Genomic DNA, 22223 nt, shown 5'->3' on the forward strand with positions numbered 1-22223 from the left:
TTGTGTCACGTTGGAAAAATAAGCGATTAAGAAAATGGATGGATGGATGGACACACACATACACACACACACACACACGTGTGTTGAGTGACCAAAAGTGTAGATTTTTGAAAGAAGAAGAAGAAAAAATAATTTTCCCAAATTGTGACTTATGAGGTTTTGGCCCGACGCCAGTGAAATCTCTCACACCGCACGTCTGGTGAACCATAATATACAATCTGCACCCCCAGTGTACATGTGTTCTTCAGTGTCAGTGAGGTCTTCCCCCCTCAGGCGTGAGCTTCTCCACAGCTGCTTCCTTACATCAGCCCTTTTCCATATCTGGTTTGGTTGGTGCTGCATTTATGGTGCTACTGTATGTGTGATCATACCTTGCCTAAACATGTTCAGTCAAAGGCATTTCTAGCCATTTTAAGGGGTGTTAAAGCACCTTAATGGAGCTTTTGAGCACGCAATCTGCACAAAGCAGTGCAATACACTACCTTCAAATGATATACAGATGTGGTGTAAGTAGTATACCACTTAAACCAGCGAACAAATGTGGAACATTTCTTTAACAAAACATGACTATTATCATTACGATTACTCTATTTTTTTTTGCTAATTATTTATGTTGATAGCTACGGGTTAGCTGATGTATTTTACATCTAGGAAATGTTTGAGGTGGTCAGCACCTCTGCAGCCAAGTCATCCTTGAAGGGGGATCCCAATCTTTGGTCCCTTCTCAAGGTTTCTTCTTTTTAACCCATATGTTGTTTTTTTCCCATTGTCCTCCAGGGGGGTTTAGACCAGAGGGTGTCATTAGTATGTGTCAAACGTGGGCCTGACTATCGTCTTTTAATAATTTTAGAAACATATCTTTATTTTTTACTTTACTTTTAAATGTCTTTTTAAGTCTTCTATTAATGTGTTTAAATGTTGTCATTGTATGTTAATTTAGCAATTTTAGTAAGCTGCTTTTATTTTCCTCTGCTTTGCTATTGAATGTCAATAGCTACTGTGTTAGTAAATGCTTTTAGGAACTGTGTCTTTTGTGAAGCACATTATGTATGAAATGTGCTGTATAGAGGGAAATAAAGCTGTCAGAAGTCCCAGAAATAAGTCCATTTGATCCACTTTTGGTATTGTTAGTTCTGGTTTATTCCAGGGAAATTCCTATTTAGCAATTAGTACCCCTAAACCTATAATCCTAGACTCTTCTCTGTTTTAAAATATTACAAAAACAGTAGCTAAAGTGAGTCAACATGGTGCAACTTATTGTAATTTTTTTTAAATGAACCAGCCTAGTTAGTAACATATTTCAGTGGCTAAATGGTATATTAAAATTATCCTTATTTGTGTAGGCAGTGATGTAGCAAAATGTAAATCGGGAAAATACGGGGATACCTTGTTTACCTTTTCATAATATAAAGCCTTTGAATCCTTGAATCATCTGATTCAAAGGCTCTCGACCAATCACAGAGCAGACTTCCGTAATGGGCGGGGCTTCGTTGGGGGGTTGAGGTCATTCAGACCCTCACTGATTCACTCTATCGGCGTGCATTGGAGTGGGCTGCTAGCTCGTGGAAGGTGTCGCCCGCCGCTCAGTGCACCGCAGACGTTTCTTTCGGAGGGGAACGTCCGTGAATGTCACACGGCAGGCTGAAGACTGGCTTTCCCTCGGCTATTCAGCACCACGACTGCGCCACACTTGAGGCACGGAGGCTATCCGCGGCTAGCTCGCTATACCGACTGGATCAAGGTGTTGATAGTAGCTAGCCTCGCAGCTAATTAACCGTCCTGCCGGAGCGTCGTCACCGTGCTTCCCAACAGCAAGTCGACACATACGCAGCCGTTTGTCCGTGCTCTTTGTGCCGCCGGCGGCATTGAGACGAGAGCAGACCAGGGCACGGTGCTCCGTAATTTAGTGGCGCCTGCGTTGATTTAGTTGACACCATCACACCCATCTCCCCCAACCCCTTCACCTCCTGCCCCTCCACCCGAAACACTGGACATCCACAAGCGGCCGGGGAGCGGCGAACTGCCGGCGAAGCTGGGGGTCCTCACGTTACCCGACGGCCACGGGGTCGTAGCGGCTTCAGACGAGCTCACCCGTGGGGAGCTACCGACGAGTATGGACGGGCTGGCCGTGGAAGTTCGCGGCTCGAATGGGGCCTTCTATAAGGTAACCTGGCTCCGGTGTAGCTTATTGCTCGCCCCAAGCAAACTTTTGCTCTTTCCAATAACTTGACATGTTGCTAGTTGAACCATAGCGCTGGCAAACCCATCATGCGATCACTTCGTCGATATTAACCCGAGTCGAGTGTTTTTTTTTTTTTTTTTTTGTCAGATGAGGATGCTTTGGCGTCCCGGCACGATTGGTCATTGTGGGGTGGGCAGCTAGCACGAGCTAGCTGCGCCTAGCTCGTGCTAGTTGCAATTCTCATCATGCTTTTCAATGTGATTTCTGCCCAGTTTCGATACGGCTTTACGACGATCCCCCATTACGTGCGCCTAAAAAGTAGCATTTCGTGTTACATGTTTCAACTGCGATGGTGGAGCATGCATGAGGGGATGCTACAGTTCAAGCTAACGAAATGAAACTCTTTCAGTTTCAATTCTGCCAAACGATTAATACACATGGCTGTGGTCACGTGTTTTGATTTGGCTGCAAGAGCTTTCTGAGTGGAAGCACAATTGGACACATTGATGCCATTCGGGAGGTCATTTTAAAATGTGTTTGCGAAGTGATTTAGATCCCTTTTGGAGACAGGAATAGTGGCAACATTATCCCCTCATTGATTTAATTTTGTAGTCGTAACTTTTAGGACTTCTCTTATTTTAGTCCTCAGTCAGTGTATGTCTCTCCATTCTTCCTCCCATGTGCTCTCCAGCACCTCTGCGTTGTGGGTGTACTGCAGGCCCCTAGCCTAAATTTACTCTCATTCTGCAGCCTCACCTGTCATTGGCTTTTACCAAGTGACAGCTTGGCCCTGATTAGATTGAGCACAATTTCGTGGCTGATGAATCAGGTCTTGATATCACAATGACTTTTTATGTTAATACATCTTGGTATACAGTATTTTGTTACAAGAGCAACAATAGGTTGCCCGTCAACACGTCTCTGTCCCATTTGATGATTTACAGTCTTGATGACCACGTGGACTGAACACGTGGCCGCTGACTTGAGGACGTGGTGTCATCCTGGCATAGCCCCCACCTTTCGAGTCAAGTCAGGATGACGGTCTGTCCGGTGCATCTTGACAGCAGTCAATCTGACACGTGCACCTGTCTCCTGAAGTAACATCCGTAAATGAACATATAATATGTTTGAACCTTGTCACTCACTTCGGGCTGTCAGAAAATGGCAAGTAATTTGCCTCCTGAAGTAAACAACGTGCATTTTCCAGCAGGTGAATCCACGACTTCCCAACACGGACACCGCCTATATCCTTTATAGGGTCGTGTCACAATGAGAGGCACGCCACACCTACCACTTTGCTTCTGTCTCGCCTTTCTCAGCATGCAAGAGTATCTGCTGAGGTTTTCCACTGCAAACGTAACTCTCGTCACAATGGCAGTCTATTAAAATATCCGGATTGTACAGTAGACCTGCAATCCCCACAAAGAGAGTATGTTGTTTGGCTCGTGACATTTCCACGCTGACAAAAATCACAGCCAGGGAGGTTGTGTCACGGCTATGTCTCGGCTTTCTATAAAAAGACCCCCCACCCTTGCGCTTATTCTTACAAGTCAAATGTTTTATAGAATCAAAACATCGCCCACTCTATCTTTGCAACTGTTTGCGCCAATAAAAATACACTCCCGTGTCTGTTTTTCCCCTCTCTTAGGGGTACATCAAGGATGTCCACGATGACTCGCTCACCATTGTGTTTGAAAACAAGTAAGTTTGAATCTCCCGAGCGTGCGTGTTGTGATTGAGTTACTACTACTTCTGGTTCTGGCTGGTTCTGTACGCGCTCACTACAAAATGTTCCTCTTGGACACCTGTGCTTAGAATGCAGCTGTCCACACACATCTCTAACAGCCCTTAAGCCACCCCCCTTCTCTTAGTGGTTGCCTTCGGTCTTTGCCCCACCCGCGTCACCAACATCCTACCAGCGCACACTCCGGAGTCTTTTTATCTACTTGGCTCAGAGTGCAGCGCAGCGCAGGGTGCCCCTAAAAATAGTGGTCCGCCCAAGGTATGCGGGGTTGGCAGGAGGGGCATGGCAGGCCTGTGCTGTTTTTGGGATGCCCCCACCCCCACCCCCAACCTCCCCACCCTTCTACTTTCTCTGAGAGCATGCTAACGCAGCTCAGGCTTGAATGAAACACGTGGCGGTTGTTATTCAGACCTTTGCTTATTTTTTTTTAGGAATTATGCCTTAAAGTAATGAGACACAGCTCAATCTCCTTCCAGAGTAATTAATTGAACTTTATGGCAGCCAGGTACTTTTCAACCCTATTTCATGTGAAGGCCATGATCCAATAAAGAATGTCACTCGCGGTGTAATCGCACAACTTTGAACGTGGCTCGGTATTTTTTCATTTTAAAATTGATAAGGCTTTTTATGGAGCCTGGAGGAAAATGTGTGGATAAGTGGCTATTTTTTTTTTTATTTTTGTCTCATTGAAGCTGGCAACCAGAGCGGCAGTTACCCTTCAGCGACGTGCGGTTGCCACCTCCAGCCGACTACAACAAGGATATTGGGGAAGGAGAGGAGGTGGAGGTAAGGCCTCTACCGCCTCAAGTTTTTCCTCCTGCGGCGTCAACATCTGATGAACATTCACAAGTGGATGCGATGTCATTATTCATTCTTTGTCTCTCTTCACAGGTTTACTCCCGAGCTAATGAACAGGAGCCATGCGGCTGGTGGCTGGCCCGGGTCCGAATGATGAAAGGCGAGGTAAATAAAGTGAACCTTGCCTTTTTATATTAAAGGGGAAAAAAATAGCGCATCCTCTTTGAATGTAGGCACAATATTTCACGTTGGCTTTAGAATATTTCTACATTAATGCTCCTCCTTTTCTGTCCGTTTTTTTTTTGTTTCCTCTTAAATAGGGATGGGCAAGTACGATACCAGGTATAGGGAGGGCCAATGGGCATTTCTGATTTTAGCGTAATGCAAACAAACTGCTTATTGTATTGCTTTTGTCTGTAACTATCAGACAAATCAGATAGATTGTTATAGTAGTCAAACAACATTTCATCAAATTTTTAAATCAAAATAACCCACACAAATCAAATTAGAATCCTCCAAAGTCCAATGCTTTTCAGTGAGCGGAGAGCTTCCTTTCAGAGTTGACGGCCATTTTGACTTGTGACGTAAGCTTGGAATTGTCCACAGCAGGTATCAGTAACGGGCAGTTAAAGAGTTAACTCTTTGACTGCCAAAAACGTTAAATAACGTTTAGTAAAATCCTATGGAGGAGTGCCAAAGACGTTAAAAGACGTTTTTTTTCAAAACTGAGGTGAAACTAACCATTTTCTATTGTTGATTACTGAAAAACGGAATAAGGTAGAAACCCCAAAAAAATTCTGATGAAAGATGAGAGTCCAATCTTTCATTTGGTAGTATGTGTGTTTCCATAGTCCAAACACATAATTTTCTGTGGACCTTGAAAGATCAGTCAAAAATGGTTAAATCGGCTGGCACCCACGGCATCCCTTTTCTGAAAACGTCTGGCAGTCAAAGAGTTAATCAGGCCTTATTTCAAGGTACCAGCGCTCACGATGCCACTTCACGATCAGGAACTAGAAATTAGAAGAATAGAAAATTGTTTCATGTATATTTAAAAAAAAAACAAAAAAAACCCCACTTATAACTCATTTTCCAGTATTGGATTATGCATTGTGTGTAACGAATAAAAGTGCAAAACTGCAAATATCTCTGGCATCTTATTCCCTGAATTTTCTTTTAAGCCGATTAATTATCAAAATAAAAACATAGCGTGTGCAACGGGAGTTTGCTGACGTAATGGGCAAGAAAAAGACCGTCTTCCACCCCAAATACTGCGACAAATTCTGATCAGAGTAAAATCCTCCGCACATCAGATTTCATGTCATTCCGTGTGGCGGTGGGAGTGGCCTCTCTTAATGTGGGCTTAAGCGTGCTTATTTAGCACACGCCATGTAGCGTAAAAGTCACCCGGATGTTTACCGTCCAGGTTAGATGATCACGTGACTGTCCAAAATGGCCGATACTGTACTTAATGCAAAAGTGCGGTATACATAAAAAGTGCTATAAAATCATAATTGCTCAAATTGACCATTTCACAGAATAGCTGGTTAGTTTTTGATAAGTCTTGTATTCCTTTAAGGATTTTTTTTTTATTTATTTGAAGCTGATTTAAGTGTCATTAATAATGCAAAATGTGATTTGTTATTTCAGTTCTACGTGATTGAATACGCGGCATGCGACGCCACCTACAACGAGATTGTCACAGCAGAACGCATCAGGCCCCTCAACCCCAACAGCCCTTCCTCGCGAAATTCCTTCCACAAAGTCACCATCCCTGTCCCGGAGGACCTGAGGGACATGTGAGTGTCCTAACTGCTTTTTTTTTTGGTTGCCGGAAGGGATGCTGATGTCTTCTCGGCGATGCTGAGCCTCTCGTTCCTTTTGTCATCAACAGCTGCGCAGGCGACAACATGCATAAAGACTTTAGAAAAGCTATCGGCGCCAACTGCATCTTCTTCAGTGCCCAAACGCATGAGCTCATAGTTCTGGTTAGTACCTCATATCTTTTTTACATGGTGACTTTTCTAATTACAGGGATGTGATTTTTCCGCTAATTCGCGGAATTCCGCTTTTTTTATCCCCCCCCCCCCCCACCAAAAAAAAAAAATCAATTTTTTTTTTATTATTTTTTTTTAGTAGTAGTAGTTCATTGTGTATGCACATGACTCCGACAGATAACATCTTCTGCTATAACAAAGACATTTGTGGTATGCTCTAATATGAGTTACTTTTCATTTGGTCATGATATAATTATTTGTTCATGCCCCCCCCCCCCCCCACTGGGCACTGCCCTGGACCTAGCTGGGTGCCAGCGGCCCCCAGACCCCCGGCTAAATTTTCAGATAATTTCACTTTGGTCAAATCACATCCCTGTAATTATCTTAAAATCCAAGCGTCGTTGTCACATACTGTATATGCAACGTACACACCTTGAAGCTCTGTAATCCTTTTTGTCTGCAGTCTACAAATGAAACCACGACAAAGCGTGCCACCATTCTCAGCGACATGCATTTCCGCAGCATCCGCACAAAGCTTATGCTCATGTCCCGTAACGAAGAAGCCACCAAACATTTGGAGGTAAACCGTTGACCTTAAGACATGCTCTCTGCGCGAGCTGTCCAGCATTTTGTTCATTTTCTTCCAACCGCTCTCTTTCAGACAAGTAAACAGTTAGCGTCAGCATACCAGGAGGAGGTTTGCGTCAGAGAGGACCTGATGGGTCTCGCCATAGGCTCTCACGGGGCCAACATTCAGCAGGCCCGCAAAGTACCCGGTGTCACCGCTATCGAGCTGGAAGAAGAGAGTTGTACCTTCAGGATCTATGGAGAGGTGCGCTTATGCTTCGTTTTGTGGTCAATATTGCTTGCAGAGTTGCAGTTTGGCTTTTTTTTTTTAAAAAAAAAACGTTTGTGCTGTTTTGGCAGACTCCAGAGGCAGTAAAGCAGGCAAGGGAATATCTTGAATTTAAAGAAGACTACTTCCAGGTACCCAGGGACCTCGTAGGTGAGTGAGAGCACATTCCCAGAGGCACTCCTATTCCTGGCGGCATCTTCACCACCAGACGGCCCATGATCTCATCTCTCTTGCGCAGGCAAAGTCATCGGCAAGAACGGTAAAGTCATCCAGGAGATCGTGGACAAGTCGGGCGTGGTCCGCGTCCGGATCGAGGGAGACAATGACAAAAAGCTCCCCCGCGAGGAGATGGGCAGGCAGGGGGCAGCCAGGGACGACACTGCCGGCAGCAAAGAGGTGCATGGACCGTAAAATAACAAATGTCTTCTGTGCAACAGGGTAGAGATGTTCCATGTGCTTTCTGCTTTGACACTGGCATTGTTGTCAATGCACACAGTTTATGTTGGCTATTGGCACTTGGCTGTGAGCTCATTTTTGTAGATTACTTATTATTATTTCACTGATACTTCATCTTACAGTTTTTTAATGTTTTTTTTTTTTTACAAAGTGTCCCCATGTGTTTGTTTATTTACATCATCAGGAAAAAGACACATACTTATCAATGTTTCTCTTTGTGTTTACCTTTCTGTCTTATCAGGGCTTGGTTCCCTTCGTGTTTGTGGGTACAAAGGAGAACATCAGCAACGCTCAGGCGCTGCTGGAGTACCACGTGTCTTACCTTCAGGTGAGTGACTGCCCTCTACTGGTGATTTGAATCTGCAACGTGTGAGGGTGGCTTTTTTTTGTTACTTTTTTTTTTTTTTTTAAGTTGGAGGGTAGGGGGATTTGTGGACTGGGTAATTTTATATCGTATCACTGGTTGGTTTGACCACCCCTCAAACACCAAACCTGCTGAGTGTGCCACGTTTTGCCCTTACCTCATGTGCTTTTTATAAATAGCCCTTCTCTCTGGGATTGGGTGACCGGCATGCTGAGAGTTTAGATTACACCTATCTGGACCCTCAGCGTCCAAAATTAGCAGCCGACACCCCCCCCCCCCCAAGCCCCTCTTTGTGCCTCATTCCCTTCCCAGCCGCCTCATCCACCTCCCTTAAGGTACAGCTGTCGTTGGCAGACAGCTGTCATCGTAGACATACGCTCGACGCCACGTTGCCTCTGTCCGCCCGCTACTTGGATGAATCGGAGCGGCGGCCATATTGCAGCAGTCATGACCGTCCTGTCGTCCGTAGAACTAACATTTATGTTTTTGTTTTACCAGTGCCGTGCCGTGAATTTTAGAGATCAAATATGACAGAATACCATGATTTCCTAAATCTGGTACTTGTGGGTTGGGGGCAAAAGAAAGTCTGGTAAATGATCTCCAGCTATCCAGCTGTCTTAAACGGTGTCCAAATTTATAGGCCAGGTCCTCCAAAGGACCATTCGCTAGGAGCGGAAATGTAAATGAGTAGTCTGTCATATGGGAGTCTTTGCGAACGACCAATCGGCAGCCAGTGTCAGGCGGGGGAGGGACTTTCCTGAATATACTGTCATGCTATTGGCGTTCACGAACAAGTCAGCATAGAAGAAGAGCAGAGCGATGTAGCTTGAAAAAGTGTGCTCCGACGCAGCCTTCGCTCACAGCTTGCATGGAAACAAAGCCCAGATTTGAAGGCTTACATGTAAGTCCATGACACAAATAGGAAAAGTAATACATTTACATTCAAAGTTACATTTATGTACAATGAATGCAAACTGAATTGGTGTTTGTCTTATCATGGCCATGTGATGGAATCTAATTTGTGGAAAACTATAACTATCATTACCATTAACCCAAAATGGTGGTTTTCAAAGCCATGCTGTGTGCTCTATGAGAAAAAAAAATGTCCTGTCTAATCCAATAAACCAATTGAGAGATGGACATGTGCATGTTTTTACTCTGGTTCACACCTACAAATGAAACATTCCATTGATGTGATGACACTCATTGTACCCTAAAGGCACTTCCCTTACAAGTTATGTGCTTAACATTAAGATTTTGAAAATGTCTACAAAGCAGTGGGGAGAATACTGTCTCCTCACAAACAGGCACCTCAACTCACCTTTTTTTTTTTTTTTTTTTTTTTACTGCTCCACATGCTTCCAGGAAGTGGAGCAGCTGCGCCTCGAGCGTCTCCAAATTGACGAGCAGCTCCGCCAGATTGGGGTGGGCTACCGCACGGCTCAGAATCGAACCGGACCTGCTGGAGGAGAACGAGAGAAAGGCTACCAGACTGATGAGAGCAGCAACTCGCTCCACAATTCTCGCACCTACGGGGGTCGCGGCAGGGGACGCAGAGCCTCCAACAGCATGCACTCTGGATATGGTATGGGGTGTGGGGGGGGGCATGACTTCAGTCAATTTTCTTTTTTGGGAGGAGAAAGTAAGAGCACCGTTCCTCTGCAGGCACAAACTCTGAGCTGTCCAATGCCTCAGAGTCAGAGGAAGTAAACGAGCGCGACCAGCGGCCCCGCGGTATCGGCGGGGAGGAGCGAAGCTCCAGGCGGGGCGGCCGGGGCCGGGCCTCCAATTCTGGACGAGGACGCGGCGGGCCAGGGTCCAAACCGTCCAACTCAATCAGCTCAGGTAGCATTTTATCAATTGTGAAGGAGCAATGGTAGGCTGCAAAAGTGTTTTAAATGTGGATTGTGCATAATTGCAAACCGCTGTACTTTGGCGTCTCCAGTGCTGAGGGACCCCGACAGTAATCCTTACTCCCTACTGGACGGCGAAGGAGAGCTGGCCGACACGGATGTCAGCGAAGGCACGGGAGGAGAGCGCCGGAGACGCTCCCGTCGCCGCCGTAACGACCAGGAGCCCAGTGTGATGGATGCCGCGACCGAGTCCGACAGCCAGGCGGGACCCAGTGAGAACGGGCTGGGTGAGAAACTTACTACTAGCGTTCTTGCAACCCCGCAGAGACTTCAAGTCCAAAAACTCAGTATGCCCTCATGGGACTTTTAGATGAAGAGGCCCGACCCCAGCGCCGCAACCGAAGCCGCCGCCGCCGCAACCGTGGCGGCCGCCCCGAGGGAGGCTCAGTCAGCCGTGATCGGCAGCCAACTGATAGCGGTGAGCTGACGTTTTTTTCAGTTCATGTCGGCACAAGCACAAATAGACCCCAGCATTTGTTCTAAGCTATTATTTTAATGATTTAGTGACCGTCGCTGACTACATATCCCGTCCGGAGTCCCAGAGCAGACAGAACCTTCCCTCGAAGGAGAACCACACCGATCCCGAGCCCAAGGTACAGGCAGACGAGGTTTATAAAATACGGGTGTGAAACGATTATTCAAACATGATCAGCTTGGTATCTTCTTTTTTTTTTCCCCTCCACACAGGAGAACGGGACCAGCAGCAAAATGGACGAGCAAACCCCTTCTAAGCGATCACCCAGCAAAGGCGTGACACCAGCCACTGAGACTGTAACGTTGGTCAACGGCGTCTCTTAATGAGTCCGTCTCACCCCTCGCGAATCCAAGTCTCGAGCAAGACTCCATGGCAAACTGTCCCTGCTTGCATTAACGTAAACCTTAAACAGATGAGTGAAAAGTTACCTGACAAAATTCCTGAATCCATACTATGAGAGTGGAGAAAAAAAAAAAAACGACGCATCTACTTAAAAACCCACGGTGTATGCTATATCCTATCTATCAGTACTTAGTGCTTATTTAAAAAGAAAAAAAGAAAAAAAAAAGTAGCTTGCCAAAAAAAAAGAACTGGTGGGATATGACTTGAGTTATAAGGAAAATACCGAGACTCAACAAAAAGGACTAGATTTTCTTGTCTCTTATGTTGGTTTCCTTCATTGTTTATCACTGGTTTGGACTCTTAACAGCGTTGAAGTACTTGGCGTGAGAGGTGTAAACTGTGGCGAGTGACGCACAAGCAGATAGTCCAATGCGTCGCAATGTTCATACTCAGAGGCTGGAATATTGATAGACATTGTGCCTTGAATTCGAAAAAAAAAAAAAAAAAAAAACTTTTTGTTTTGTTTTCATCGTGGGAGGTGGTGTTGTTTTTATTTTGGTCGAAAGGAGAGAACTGACAGAGGGAGTGCTAGTCACAAGAGTGAGGAAGATACAGTATGAGGGGAAGCTGCTGGGGGGGGAGGAGGAGGAGGGCAAGTTAGGTCCTAAACGACCTGATTTCAAGGCACTTTCCTCATTCCAAATAGAAGTGACAACATGGCCGTTCCAAGCGTAGAAACAGGTGGGCTGAAAATGTAACACAGCCGGGCCTTTTTCGCATCCTTATTTATCAGCAAACGGGGGTTTGAGGTGACGCGTCACCCCCTCCTCACCCGTTTTGACGTCCCAAGCGGTGGCTGGGTCGCCTTTCTTAAAACGTGACGAACTGCAGACTTCAACAGTAGACTAAAAGAGAAAGTAGCTCTAGCTTCCAGCCACAATCTCGACAAACCACAGCAGCCCGTGGCTCTGGCCGCACACGTGGGGGGCGACCACCTTCTTGGGGACGTACGCTGCCGTTGGGCAAGGCCCGGGGGGGGATGAAGAACTGTGGGATTGGGACAGCTTCAAATGAGATGAGCCACATATGCGAACACACACACAACAAACCAGGCACGAGAACAGGCGATTTCCTGCCTGGCGCAAAAGTAGAGGGCCCACAACACAAGGTGTCCGTTTTGGGTTGGCGAGTGGAGTGAGACCCCTCAATGGCTCTCTGCTCATGTTACTGTTGTCTTGGTTACCGCTCTTTTTTTTTTTGTTGCTATTTCCACATCTTAGAAAATATGAAATAAAAAATGGAAGTGAAATCAACCCCTAATCTGGAGATGAACTTTTGATTTCTCTGTCTTGTGGGTTTGCAGTCTATTTTTCTAACTTGCATGACACTTAGGCTAACCATTAGGTGGTGCCTGTCCTGTGCATGATGAAAGAGGGTGTTGTAAATCTGACTTACAAAGCCATTGGTTTCATCCAATAGAATCGCTGCTAATGTACACACTGAATGTCTGAGTAGAGCGAGAGAAGGGCAGTTGTTGGTTCCTTGGCTCGCAACTTCCAGAGCCTCCCGTACAGCATTGGCCGGGCAACATTTGGGCATAAAAGGCAAGCATCCACATGACCAAAGGTTTTAAGAGGCAGATGAACGGGGGAGCGTGGTTGAATCGAGACGACTCCAATGCTGCTTGTTAGACATTACGGCTCACCTGTGTGTTGTGTTTTTAAGAGTGTGTGAGAGAGCACCTGTACCTTTTTTGTTTCAGTTGTATGAGTGCGAGTTTGTGTACATTTATACCTCATTGTGTGAGTACTGTATTCCCTCATGTATCTGTAACCCTCACGTCCTGTTGAAAGACTGCTGGCTGCACTTTGTGTGTGTGCGTGTGTGTGTGCTGGTTGTACAGTTCACTTCTCTGTCAGATTTTGTCTCTGCATTCGTGTACTGATGGCAATAAAGGACTTTTCATTATTTGGTATAAAAGTTTGGCAAACACGCTTTCTTCCTGGGTCTGGAGTTTTAATTAATGTAGCAATTAATTATTTTAATATGTATGAAAGACACTGGTCGTATGAAATTTCAATTTCCAACACTTAATTTCTGTAAATCATAGCAAGTGTTATATCATTTATACGTTGCTAGGAAATCATGACCCATCCCTGGTGAGCATTTTCAGGAGTTGCTTTGGGGTGAAACCAAACCATTTTCATCCCAGTTGCCTGTGGCAGTCTTTTTTTGGAAATCAACCGAAGCAGAAGAGTGGTATGAATAATGCAATATAACATTTTATACTTATTTCATATTCAGCAGGCTGTTGCAGCAGCTCTGACACTCCGTTCTCGTTTATTTTCTAGTTTTATTGGTCGTGTGTGTGTGTATATATATATAGTTGTGATTACTAATTTAATTTCTGAAGATTAATAAAGGACATTTTACCTTATTACACACTACTGTGACTAAGACGTTCAAAGAATTTAAAGACATCCAACAACAAAGGGTTAAGGCTGTTGACGTGCAGACGTGAGAGGACCTTGTGTCTTAACTGCGGTTACGTTATGAGAGAATAATGCGTTTAACGTTATCGCAGGCGTGTATGTTTTACATATTGCGGCTTTGCAAGTCACCTTTGAAATGATAATTAGTCAGAATAATGTGTAGGGCTACAGTACTTTTATTGCTAACGTGCTACGTCGTCTCTCTAAAATCGGAAATGACGCAAATCCAAGCGGACAATAAGGCTTGCTGCTTGACCAATTGCGTACGAGATACTTTAAGCGACACTTTGACCTGCCAATAGGATTTAAGAATTTCATTCCGTCGCCGGTGTGCGCCATTGAGTTACGTATTCCAGCAGTTTCGACTCGGCGGTAACGCGGGCTGTCGAAGACGACAGGAAAGTACGTTCTGTTTAAATCGTTTTACACTTCTTCCGCATTTAAAGTGTATCATATCCTAACCCATTTAACATAACCGTAATAAATCCTCTGGAGTAATATAGCATGTAGCCACATCTTGCGCGATGCTAATGTTACCTTGCCACTAGCAACCGTTGATAGCTTGCTAATCAGGAAGTGGCTAACATCTTAGCTTCTTTGTACTAGCATGATCTCTTTCGTGTGAATCGGATTGTTTTGCAGGCAACCATACGTAAACGCCCTCATTGAAATTTTAAAATACTTATTCCGTGGCCTCTTGGTCTGCAACCTGTTAGTTTTTCGCGGTTAATATTTACTTTTTTTCCGTCTGTACCACGTGTAGGACCAAACCCCGGTGCAACAATGGTGAAGCTGTTCATCGGAAACCTGACCGAGGAGACGGGGAGGGACGAAATCGAAGCTCTGTTCACACCGTACGGCACAGTAACAGAATGTGCCAAGTACAAAAATTACGCCTTTGTCCACATGGATGACCGCAAGGCAGCCACGAAAGCCATCCGGGAGCTCAATCTCTATCAACTAAACGGCAGACCAATGAACGTGGAGCCCAGCCGAGGGAACAACCAAGGCCCGGTGAAGATCCATATCGCCAATGTGGAAAGGGGCTTCGAGAAAGAGCTGAGAGAGCTGTTTGAAGAATATGGCACAGTGTCCGAGTGTGCTATTGTAAAGAATTTTGCGTTTGTTCACATGGTCAACTCTGACGAAGCCATGGATGCCATCAAGGGCCTGGATAACACAAGGTTTCAAGGTAAGCTTAGTCGATTCTGCAAATAAAATATATATTAATTTGTAGAATAGTTTTTTTCCTCTGAGAGGTCCAGATGAAGCTGGGGTGTAAATGATTCACTCCCTCCAAATGGCCCGTGACACCTAGTGGTCAGTCGCAGTTATAGCTAAAGATTTTGCATGATGGTAACAGGTTTGTACTTTGAACTCGTCAAGTATTTCAATTAAATACAGTGTAACATTGCAGAAAAACAACAACACATTCATGATCCAAATATGAAGCCTCCGTGTTAATATATCTTCTGTCTTCTCTCTCGTCCAGGACAAAACATCCATGTTCAGCTATCAAAAAGCAAGCCTGCATGGGCTTCAGGAGAAGAGGAGTATGGGCCACCACCACCACCTGGTCGAGGAGGCTTTTACCCCCCTCATCCTCCGCATCCTCCGCGCTTCCATCCCGAGCCTCCCTACGGAGGTCGCATGTCTTCTTACCCGCCTCCACCCCCACCGCCACCTCCACCCAGGCGACCAATGTATCCCGAGCGCAGCTACGGCGAACGCGAAGCCTACGGCGGCGGCGGGGTGGTGGATTATTATGAGAAATTCCGTGCTCGTCCTTACGGCGCACCGGGTTACGAAGACAGGCGCCCCGGGGCCATCCCTCCACCACCACCGCCGCCCCCACCTTCAGCGATGCCAAGAGAACGCGTCGGGATGGGTGCCCACGAAGGCTACGACCGACGGCCTATGCCCCATCCGCCTGCGCCCTACATGCAACGGGACCGCAGTCCCATTAGGCGAGCCCCCCACCCTCCTCCCCCGCCCGCCCCGGCAGCCGGAAACGGGTACTCGTACGAGCGCACCCGCTTCACCCCGCAGATGAAACCTCAGCCGTATGCGCCGCCACCGTACGCCAGGAACAACTATGCACAAGGTGGTCCCATTCCTGCGCCGCCGCAGCCTAGCTACGGCGGCTATCAGGCCCACGGAGTTTAACACGGAGGTGAGTACAAATCCTTGACCTCACAAGTTCCTCCGGGCAAAACGGGGTTTATGTGAGACTCATCCGAACCAAACTAGTAGATAAGACTCGTATGAAGTAGAATGGCGCTTTAGACCATCACTCGTCTCCCTCAGATCTAATAGAGCCATCCATGCAGTGCTAGCGAGCGGAAAACTATGCTGTTATAAAAACAAGCAGTCTTGCGTGAAACCCCTTCCTTGACGTGTGATATGCTCTCTCTCTCCAGGTTTAGAATATGTCAAGAACGCCGTCTGCTGATGCGCATGGTGCTATACGCCCCCCCCGCTCCCGCACGTCTTTGGTGGATTGCGTTGCGTTCGCCGGAGACTTACTGGAAGATACTCGATTGCGGACAGCGACGTTCTTATACAAAAACCAAACAGAAAAATCATGCGATTCCTTGTTGCATTCACGTACATTTCTGAGTTGTCAATGCCTTTTCTGTTGCTGTGTTACTCTTCAAATTATTCGTGTTTGGGTTTCAGTGCTCAGTTCGGTGTGACGCATTACAACACTGCTTTTCAATCTTTTTCAGTTTTCATGGCCTCTAGAATTACGTCATTAATACCATTCTTTAAAATGTTATATTCAATCTTTGTAAACAAGTATTGTAGCCTTTGTGTAGACTGATTTTGGTTTCCCAATAAGTTTATAAAAAAAAAAAGGCGTCGGAGTGTTTATACACATACGCTTGTGTGGCGTTTAATAAAATAGTGGATTACTTGTACGCATGTAAAATCAAAATTTTTAGTTTTCTCTTTATGCTTTGTTCGTGTGTTTTTGTTTTCTCTCGCTGATATAGCAAGGTTGTGTATGGTTCTAGTTAGATTGCCTTTTTTTTTTCCCCCTCTCGTTTGAAGGATTTTTAATAAACAGATGAACAAACGTGACGAGTTTTAACTGTCAAGTCATTGCTCGTCGCAAGCGGAGATCATAATCGCTGCGTGGAGATGCTATCACTATCCTCATCGTTTTGAAGCTCGACAGTGGGTAGGTGTGGTCCAGCCCCGGTGCTGAGAATTGACATTCATTTTGTTTACACTCAATTCTGATCGCACGCTTTCCAAACTCCCTGCTTTTGGCGCTTCAAAAAGTAAAATAAGCATGCGATTAGAAGAGGCTCTTTTATGATCTTTAGGCATCTATTTATTAAATAAGATGACATTTATAGCCAGTTAGCCAAACTTAAGTATTCCTCTGCACGTGGTCACAGTCAGCGCTTTCAATGACTTTCTGATCAATAGATGAAGCAGTCTTATGAATTGGTGTTCTCAGTCTTTGCTCTTTTTAGGTTGTTAGACTCGCCCAGAGACCTCAAGCTCATGGTAGGTGCGACTTGAATGATGAGCCACACATGCCGGAGAGAGATCGGTTTCAGTTTAGTCCCAACTCTACTGTTTGCTGTTTTTTGTTGTTGTGTGGTGTTAGCTGTTTGAAAATGTTATTTTCATTTTTGTAAATGGTCGTTTCCTTTTGTCTGCAGGCCCGACTACTGCCGGGAGTCGATTCGAGGTCTGCCGTTTTTGAGGGATGTGCACTGAAAGAAACCTGGGGACCCGATGACCTCGCAATTGAAGCTTTTGGAGAATTTTTTGATGTTCTTCACTCAGGGACACCAACACTACACATTTCAAGTTCATACATAGATTTTGCCACAGCGACGTGCCCTTTTTTATGAGGAAATATCCACTCGAGACCTTTTTTTTCTACCCTTTTCATCGACTGCAGTTTTTGTGCCTCACCTACAGGGTGAAATACTTGACCATGAAGTAGTATTCATCCTGGACAAACTTGGATCTTTCAAATTAGACACTTCCGTATTTTATTGGATCGCTTGGAGGTTGATGGACAATGTTCACATTTTTAGCTTTGATAAGATCTTTTTTTTATGACTGCTCTTTGTCCTCTTCCTTTGTGTAGATAAAGATGCTGTTAAATTCAATACTGGTTGTGATTTTTTTTTTAATGCAAGATTTGAATGTCAAGACATGAATGACGAGTGTCAAAACATGGACATACCTGATTATAAAACACGAGTACAGTACTGTAACAATGCAATTTTTGGTTAGTAAAAATACCGGAGTGATAAAAAAAAACTACAGCAAATCAGAAACTCCAGAAGATGGGGGGTTGTCAAGTGAGGTGGACATGAGCGTCTCATCATTCTCCAGAGGGACCTGAACTTGTGGTATCGAATGTGCGCCCGTGTCCATGACTGGTAAAGTGGTGGGCTCGCATGTGCACGTTTCCCTGGAAGGAGGCACAGGCAGCAGCTCGAGCTCCACCTCAAAGCTCTGCTTGGCCTCACCGGCCTCCCTGATGATCAATATCTCGTACTCGCCGAACCGGACCAGGGCCTTACTCGGGAGATCCGCCCTTTCCAAGAAGTCCAGGCTTGTGCCGTTCACGTACACTTTGACCGTCTGAGACAGGTTCTGGATGCTGAACAGCATCTCGGGGCTGTCGGGTGTGCGGTAAGCTTGAAGGGTCAGCTGTTTGCGAGACACCCGGCGGTCAGCGAGGGCGAAGGTACAAGACTGGGCGTCACGTCCCAAGCGGAGAGACTCATCAGCCTGAAGTTTGATTCTGTTGCCCAGTGGAAGCAGACTGTAAAGACCTTTGCAACTCTGCTGTGAGTGGTAGAACTTGATGCGGAGACATGTCAGGAGGTCCTCTTCTGTCTCCATTGTCTGGGACACATCCATTGCGAAGAAATCTGAGACGAGAGATGAGTTAAAAAATAAATAAATCATAAAACACATTTGTACGCAGCAGGTGCTGCTCTTACCTTATGTTGGCACTTATGTGTCGAGGTTTGTTGAAACGAGAACCAGGAAAACTGCTGCACAACGCAACTTTCTTTTTTCCTTTTTAAGGGGAGGTTGTCGTTCCTCCCTATGTCGTCACTCACGAGACGGGAGGGGTTTGGTGGGTTATGCTGCGTTCCAAGACGATTTGAAGGGGCGGGGGGGGGGGGGGGGAGTTGCAGGAAAGCAGTGCCCTGAGGGTGACTTCAAGTCTGCCACATTTTTTTTGTTAGTAATATATTTAGCGGAAGTAGAATTGAAAATATGTTTAAGTGTCTCTTTAAATGTTATTGCACTGAAACAGTATTAATTGTTTTGTTACATAAGACATACAACTCTAACTTCTCCCTCGAACTTACCGCATATAACAGGATCAAATAGTATTAGACTGGTACCGTTTATTACTGTGCCTGTGAAACCAGCGGGGGGAAAAGGAAATTCCGTGATGGCGCAATTTGTTGCAAGGAAGTAACAGTAGTCTACACATTAATCCAACGAGAAGTCGTGCGTATCTGGTTTCTATAAGTACCACCAGATACCTCGAATTGAAATACACATGACATGACCACGACAAACGACACGTTGCTGATTAAGACTTAAACATTGATTGCATTATTATTATTATTTTTAAATACCGTTACATTGAATAGCCCATTTATATCACCCGAACAATAGGGGGCAGTGTAAGTAAGATGCTTCAGCAGGAAGCGGAAGTAGGGTTGTCATTCTTCTCGGACGCCGGATGCTGCACCAAACAAAAGGTAGGCAAGATCCCTTTTTCTTATATTTTAAAAAGTATATTGCAATGCCTTTGCATATATCTTTTTTTAAGTAAAGGGGGCTTTTAGTTTGTGTTCCAGTCGGTCGTACATGCTTTGTTTAAAATACATGGCACAATTTGCACGCTAGCCGAAGCTAACAGATTCGGCTAACGTGAGTGGCTTACTATTTCTAAGAACATGTAACATAAATAAAAATGACCCAACTGTTGCACAACAAGCCGGACTGTTGTTTTAAACAATCGCTATGTGAATGGCAGAAATTTCGCATTATATATAGTGTAATATTGGTGTAAAAAAAGTAGCGCCGGGTTAAATGAATGGCAGCCATTTTGCGGAGACAAAGGGTCCATTTACCACCGCCATTCATCGAAAACGCCTCTTAAAGTGTTTACGTTGTCCACTGGCACACACAAGCTGCAAAGATGGCACGGTTTGTTTTCATTTGTTTTCAATTTTGAAACAGATCGTTTAACATGGTGAAGATTTTTGTCGGGAACCTGCCCCAAGAGGCAACTGAGGAGGAAATCCAGGCCCTCTTCACGGAGCACGGCACAGTCACGGAATGCTCCATCGTCAAAAACTTCGCTTTCGTCCACATGGATGACCGCAGGGCTGCAACGAAAGCCATCAAGGCCCTGCATCTCCACAAGCTCCACGGCTCTGCGATCAACGTTGAGGCCAGCCACGGGAAGAACTACGGCGCGGTCAAGCTGCATGTGGCCAATGTGGAAAGGGGAATGGATGAAGAGCTCCGTACATTGTTTGAAGAGTATGGCAGGGTCACGGAATGTGCCATTATCAAGAATTTTGCTTTTGTGCATATGTCTAATTCTGATGAGGCCATGGATGCCATCCAGGGAATCGACAATACTGAATTTCATGGTAAGTGCTCCACATGGCGTGTCTGTGTCACAGTGTCGGCTATCCGTGTTTAACGCTTTCCCCCCTGTTGCATCCAGGTAAACGCATCCACGTGCAGATTTCCAAAAGTCGTCCTCGCGACGAGCAGGAGGAGTACCCTCCTCCCCCAGACGGTGGCTTTTGGCCCCCGCCTTTCCCAGGAAACAGGCCTGAGCCCCCCCCACCGGGCTTCATGAGAGGTCGCCCCATGGGTCCAGGTTACCCCGCCCCGCCTTTGCCACCCCCTCCCCCCAGGCGAGCTGTGTACCCCGAGCGTCCTTACGAGGGCGATCGGAGCGGTTACGGCGTGGTTGATTACTATGAAAAGTACAGAGCCCGCCCTTACGGGATGGGTCCGGGCGGTCCGCCGCCGCCACCTCCGCCGCCTCCTCCCCCTCCCGGCGTTGCGCGAGACCGTCTCATGAACCCGCCGCTCGACCCGTACGAGCGTCGGCCGCCTCCGCCCCCTCCTCCGTCGGCGTACTATGCCCGAGATCGCAGCCCTCACCGCCGAGCGCCAAACGAGGCCGTTCCTCCTAACGGTAACGGCTACGCCTACGAGCGCTCCCGTATCGCTCCCGTTACCCGGGTCCCGCCGTACGGAATTCCTCGACCCAGGGACCCCTATGCACCGCGACTGCCGCCTCCACCACCGCCGCCTGCACGCTACGCTTATTAAGCGCGGGCCCAGCATTTGAAGTTAAGGTGAGAATAGTCGGGAATGTAGAAGCCGAAATGTAAACGTGTCCCCACGCGATGTCGATGCAGGAAGAGCCGCATGTGGAGGGCGTAAACTAAACTCTTGGAATGAGTTGCTCTTGTCCGTGTGTACGGTTAAACGTCACGACGAAGCCACACGATTCTGGATCGTATGTGCGGAAGTGAAGCCAAAGCACACGGCGCTTCAGGCTCTGTGCCAACACCCTTCACTCTTATTTGCTCTTTTTCAGGATCGTCGTTCGTCTTCGTCGCCTCTCGCCACCATCGGATGTTCGTGACGCTTTCCACTTCCTGTCTGCGGCGGAGCGCGTTAATGTTCCCCTGCAATGCAAAGGAACTGAAATGCCGACGTCCACGTCTTGTTTTTTTTTTTTTTATTGTTTTTGGTCCAGTATTTACACAAATCCCTCCTTGATTGTTTCATTGTGATGTAGAAAATGTAATCTTTAAGCGTTTTTAAAATTAGATTTTAATTTGTGACTTTTTAATAGCAGGTCTTAGTCAAACCTGTGAGTGTAAATGTCGACGCACTTTGGTATTAAACGCGGAGCATCACTTTGCGCTCAACAAAAACGACCCTGTTGAACGTGACTTGTGAAAACTGAACGTGCTTAAACCGTTGCTCGGGGCGCTCTTGTACCAACATATACCCTGTCTCCAAATGACTTACTTGTGCAGTCTTTTAAAATAAACCCAGCGGGAAAAACACCAATTGTGGCCCTTTTAAAAATTTGATACAAGTAATCTCGACGAGCCATGTCCTCCTAAAAATGTCGTACGAGCTGTTGTCATAAACAAACAAACAAACAAAATAGTCAAACAATGGCCTCGCCTCCGTTTGTAGCTCCTGCGCAGCCCAGTCACCGACCTTTAGTGTGGGGGAGGGCATGGAAAAGATGAGAACCTCCGAAATCAACAGGTAAGTCGAAGGTGGATCCACATCTGTTGTGAGTTCAAACCATTACTATTATTTGTATTGTTTTCATACTGTTTTCCAGTTGAGGTATTTATGGCAGTTAAGTATTTTGTGTGTGTGTGTTGGAATCATGTTTGGAATTGATTGCTTGGGCTCAATTTTAAACAACTACAATGGATTAATCACTCATTTTCATATAGGAAATGTTTCATTAGAAGGAGAAATGTTTTGTAGTATGACCCGCATGAATAAAGTTTTTTTTTTTTATACTAAAAAAAGTTATTT

General features: G+C 45.9%; 4 protein-coding genes across 5 annotated transcripts; 3 read left to right on the top strand and 1 right to left on the bottom strand.

The window, feature by feature from the left end:
- Positions 1-1498: 1498 nt before the first annotated feature.
- On the top strand, positions 1499-12440 carry fxr2 (FMR1 autosomal homolog 2). Its single transcript, XM_077544678.1, has 17 exons — positions 1499-2164; positions 3831-3883; positions 4619-4712; positions 4818-4889; positions 6375-6523; positions 6619-6712; positions 7185-7301; positions 7383-7553; positions 7649-7727; positions 7816-7973; positions 8275-8361; positions 9763-9982; positions 10063-10242; positions 10343-10537; positions 10621-10728; positions 10815-10903; positions 10998-12440. The coding sequence occupies exons 1-17, from the start codon at positions 2114-2116 to the stop codon at positions 11106-11108; spliced, it is 2028 nt and encodes a 675-aa protein (XP_077400804.1). The 5' UTR covers positions 1499-2113; the 3' UTR covers positions 11109-12440.
- Positions 12441-13805: 1365 nt separating this feature from the next.
- LOC144035150 (RNA-binding protein 4.1-like) lies at positions 13806-17755 on the top strand. Of its 2 annotated transcripts, none has more exons than XM_077544622.1 (4): positions 13806-14021; positions 14383-14811; positions 15112-15792; positions 17297-17755. In XM_077544622.1, exons 2-3 carry the CDS (start codon positions 14403-14405, stop codon positions 15783-15785), a joined length of 1083 nt encoding a protein of 360 aa, XP_077400748.1. In that variant the 5' UTR covers positions 13806-14021; positions 14383-14402; the 3' UTR covers positions 15786-15792; positions 17297-17755. The 2 variants fall into 2 exon arrangements, with proteins under 2 accessions (XP_077400748.1, XP_077400747.1); XM_077544621.1 differs by lacking the exon at positions 17297-17755 and adding an exon at positions 16040-16703 and having other exon boundaries at positions 13817-14021.
- tifa (TRAF interacting protein with forkhead associated domain) lies at positions 17612-18732 on the bottom strand. Its single transcript, XM_077544623.1, has 2 exons — positions 18602-18732; positions 17612-18529 (listed from the first exon to the last, which is right to left on the bottom strand). Exon 2 carries the CDS (start codon positions 18516-18518, stop codon positions 17910-17912), a length of 609 nt encoding a protein of 202 aa, XP_077400749.1. The 5' UTR covers positions 18519-18529; positions 18602-18732; the 3' UTR covers positions 17612-17909.
- Positions 18733-19245: 513 nt separating this feature from the next.
- rbm4.3 (RNA binding motif protein 4.3) lies at positions 19246-21734 on the top strand. The gene is made up of 4 exons (XM_077543344.1): positions 19246-19381; positions 19866-20284; positions 20362-21007; positions 21253-21734. The coding sequence occupies exons 2-3, from the start codon at positions 19876-19878 to the stop codon at positions 20979-20981; spliced, it is 1029 nt and encodes a 342-aa protein (XP_077399470.1). The 5' UTR covers positions 19246-19381; positions 19866-19875; the 3' UTR covers positions 20982-21007; positions 21253-21734.
- The last annotated feature ends 489 nt before the right edge of the window (positions 21735-22223 follow it).

Source organism: Vanacampus margaritifer, chromosome 15 (genome assembly GCF_051991255.1).
Source record: "Vanacampus margaritifer isolate UIUO_Vmar chromosome 15, RoL_Vmar_1.0, whole genome shotgun sequence".
Classification (NCBI taxonomy): Eukaryota; Metazoa; Chordata; class Actinopteri; order Syngnathiformes; family Syngnathidae; genus Vanacampus; species Vanacampus margaritifer.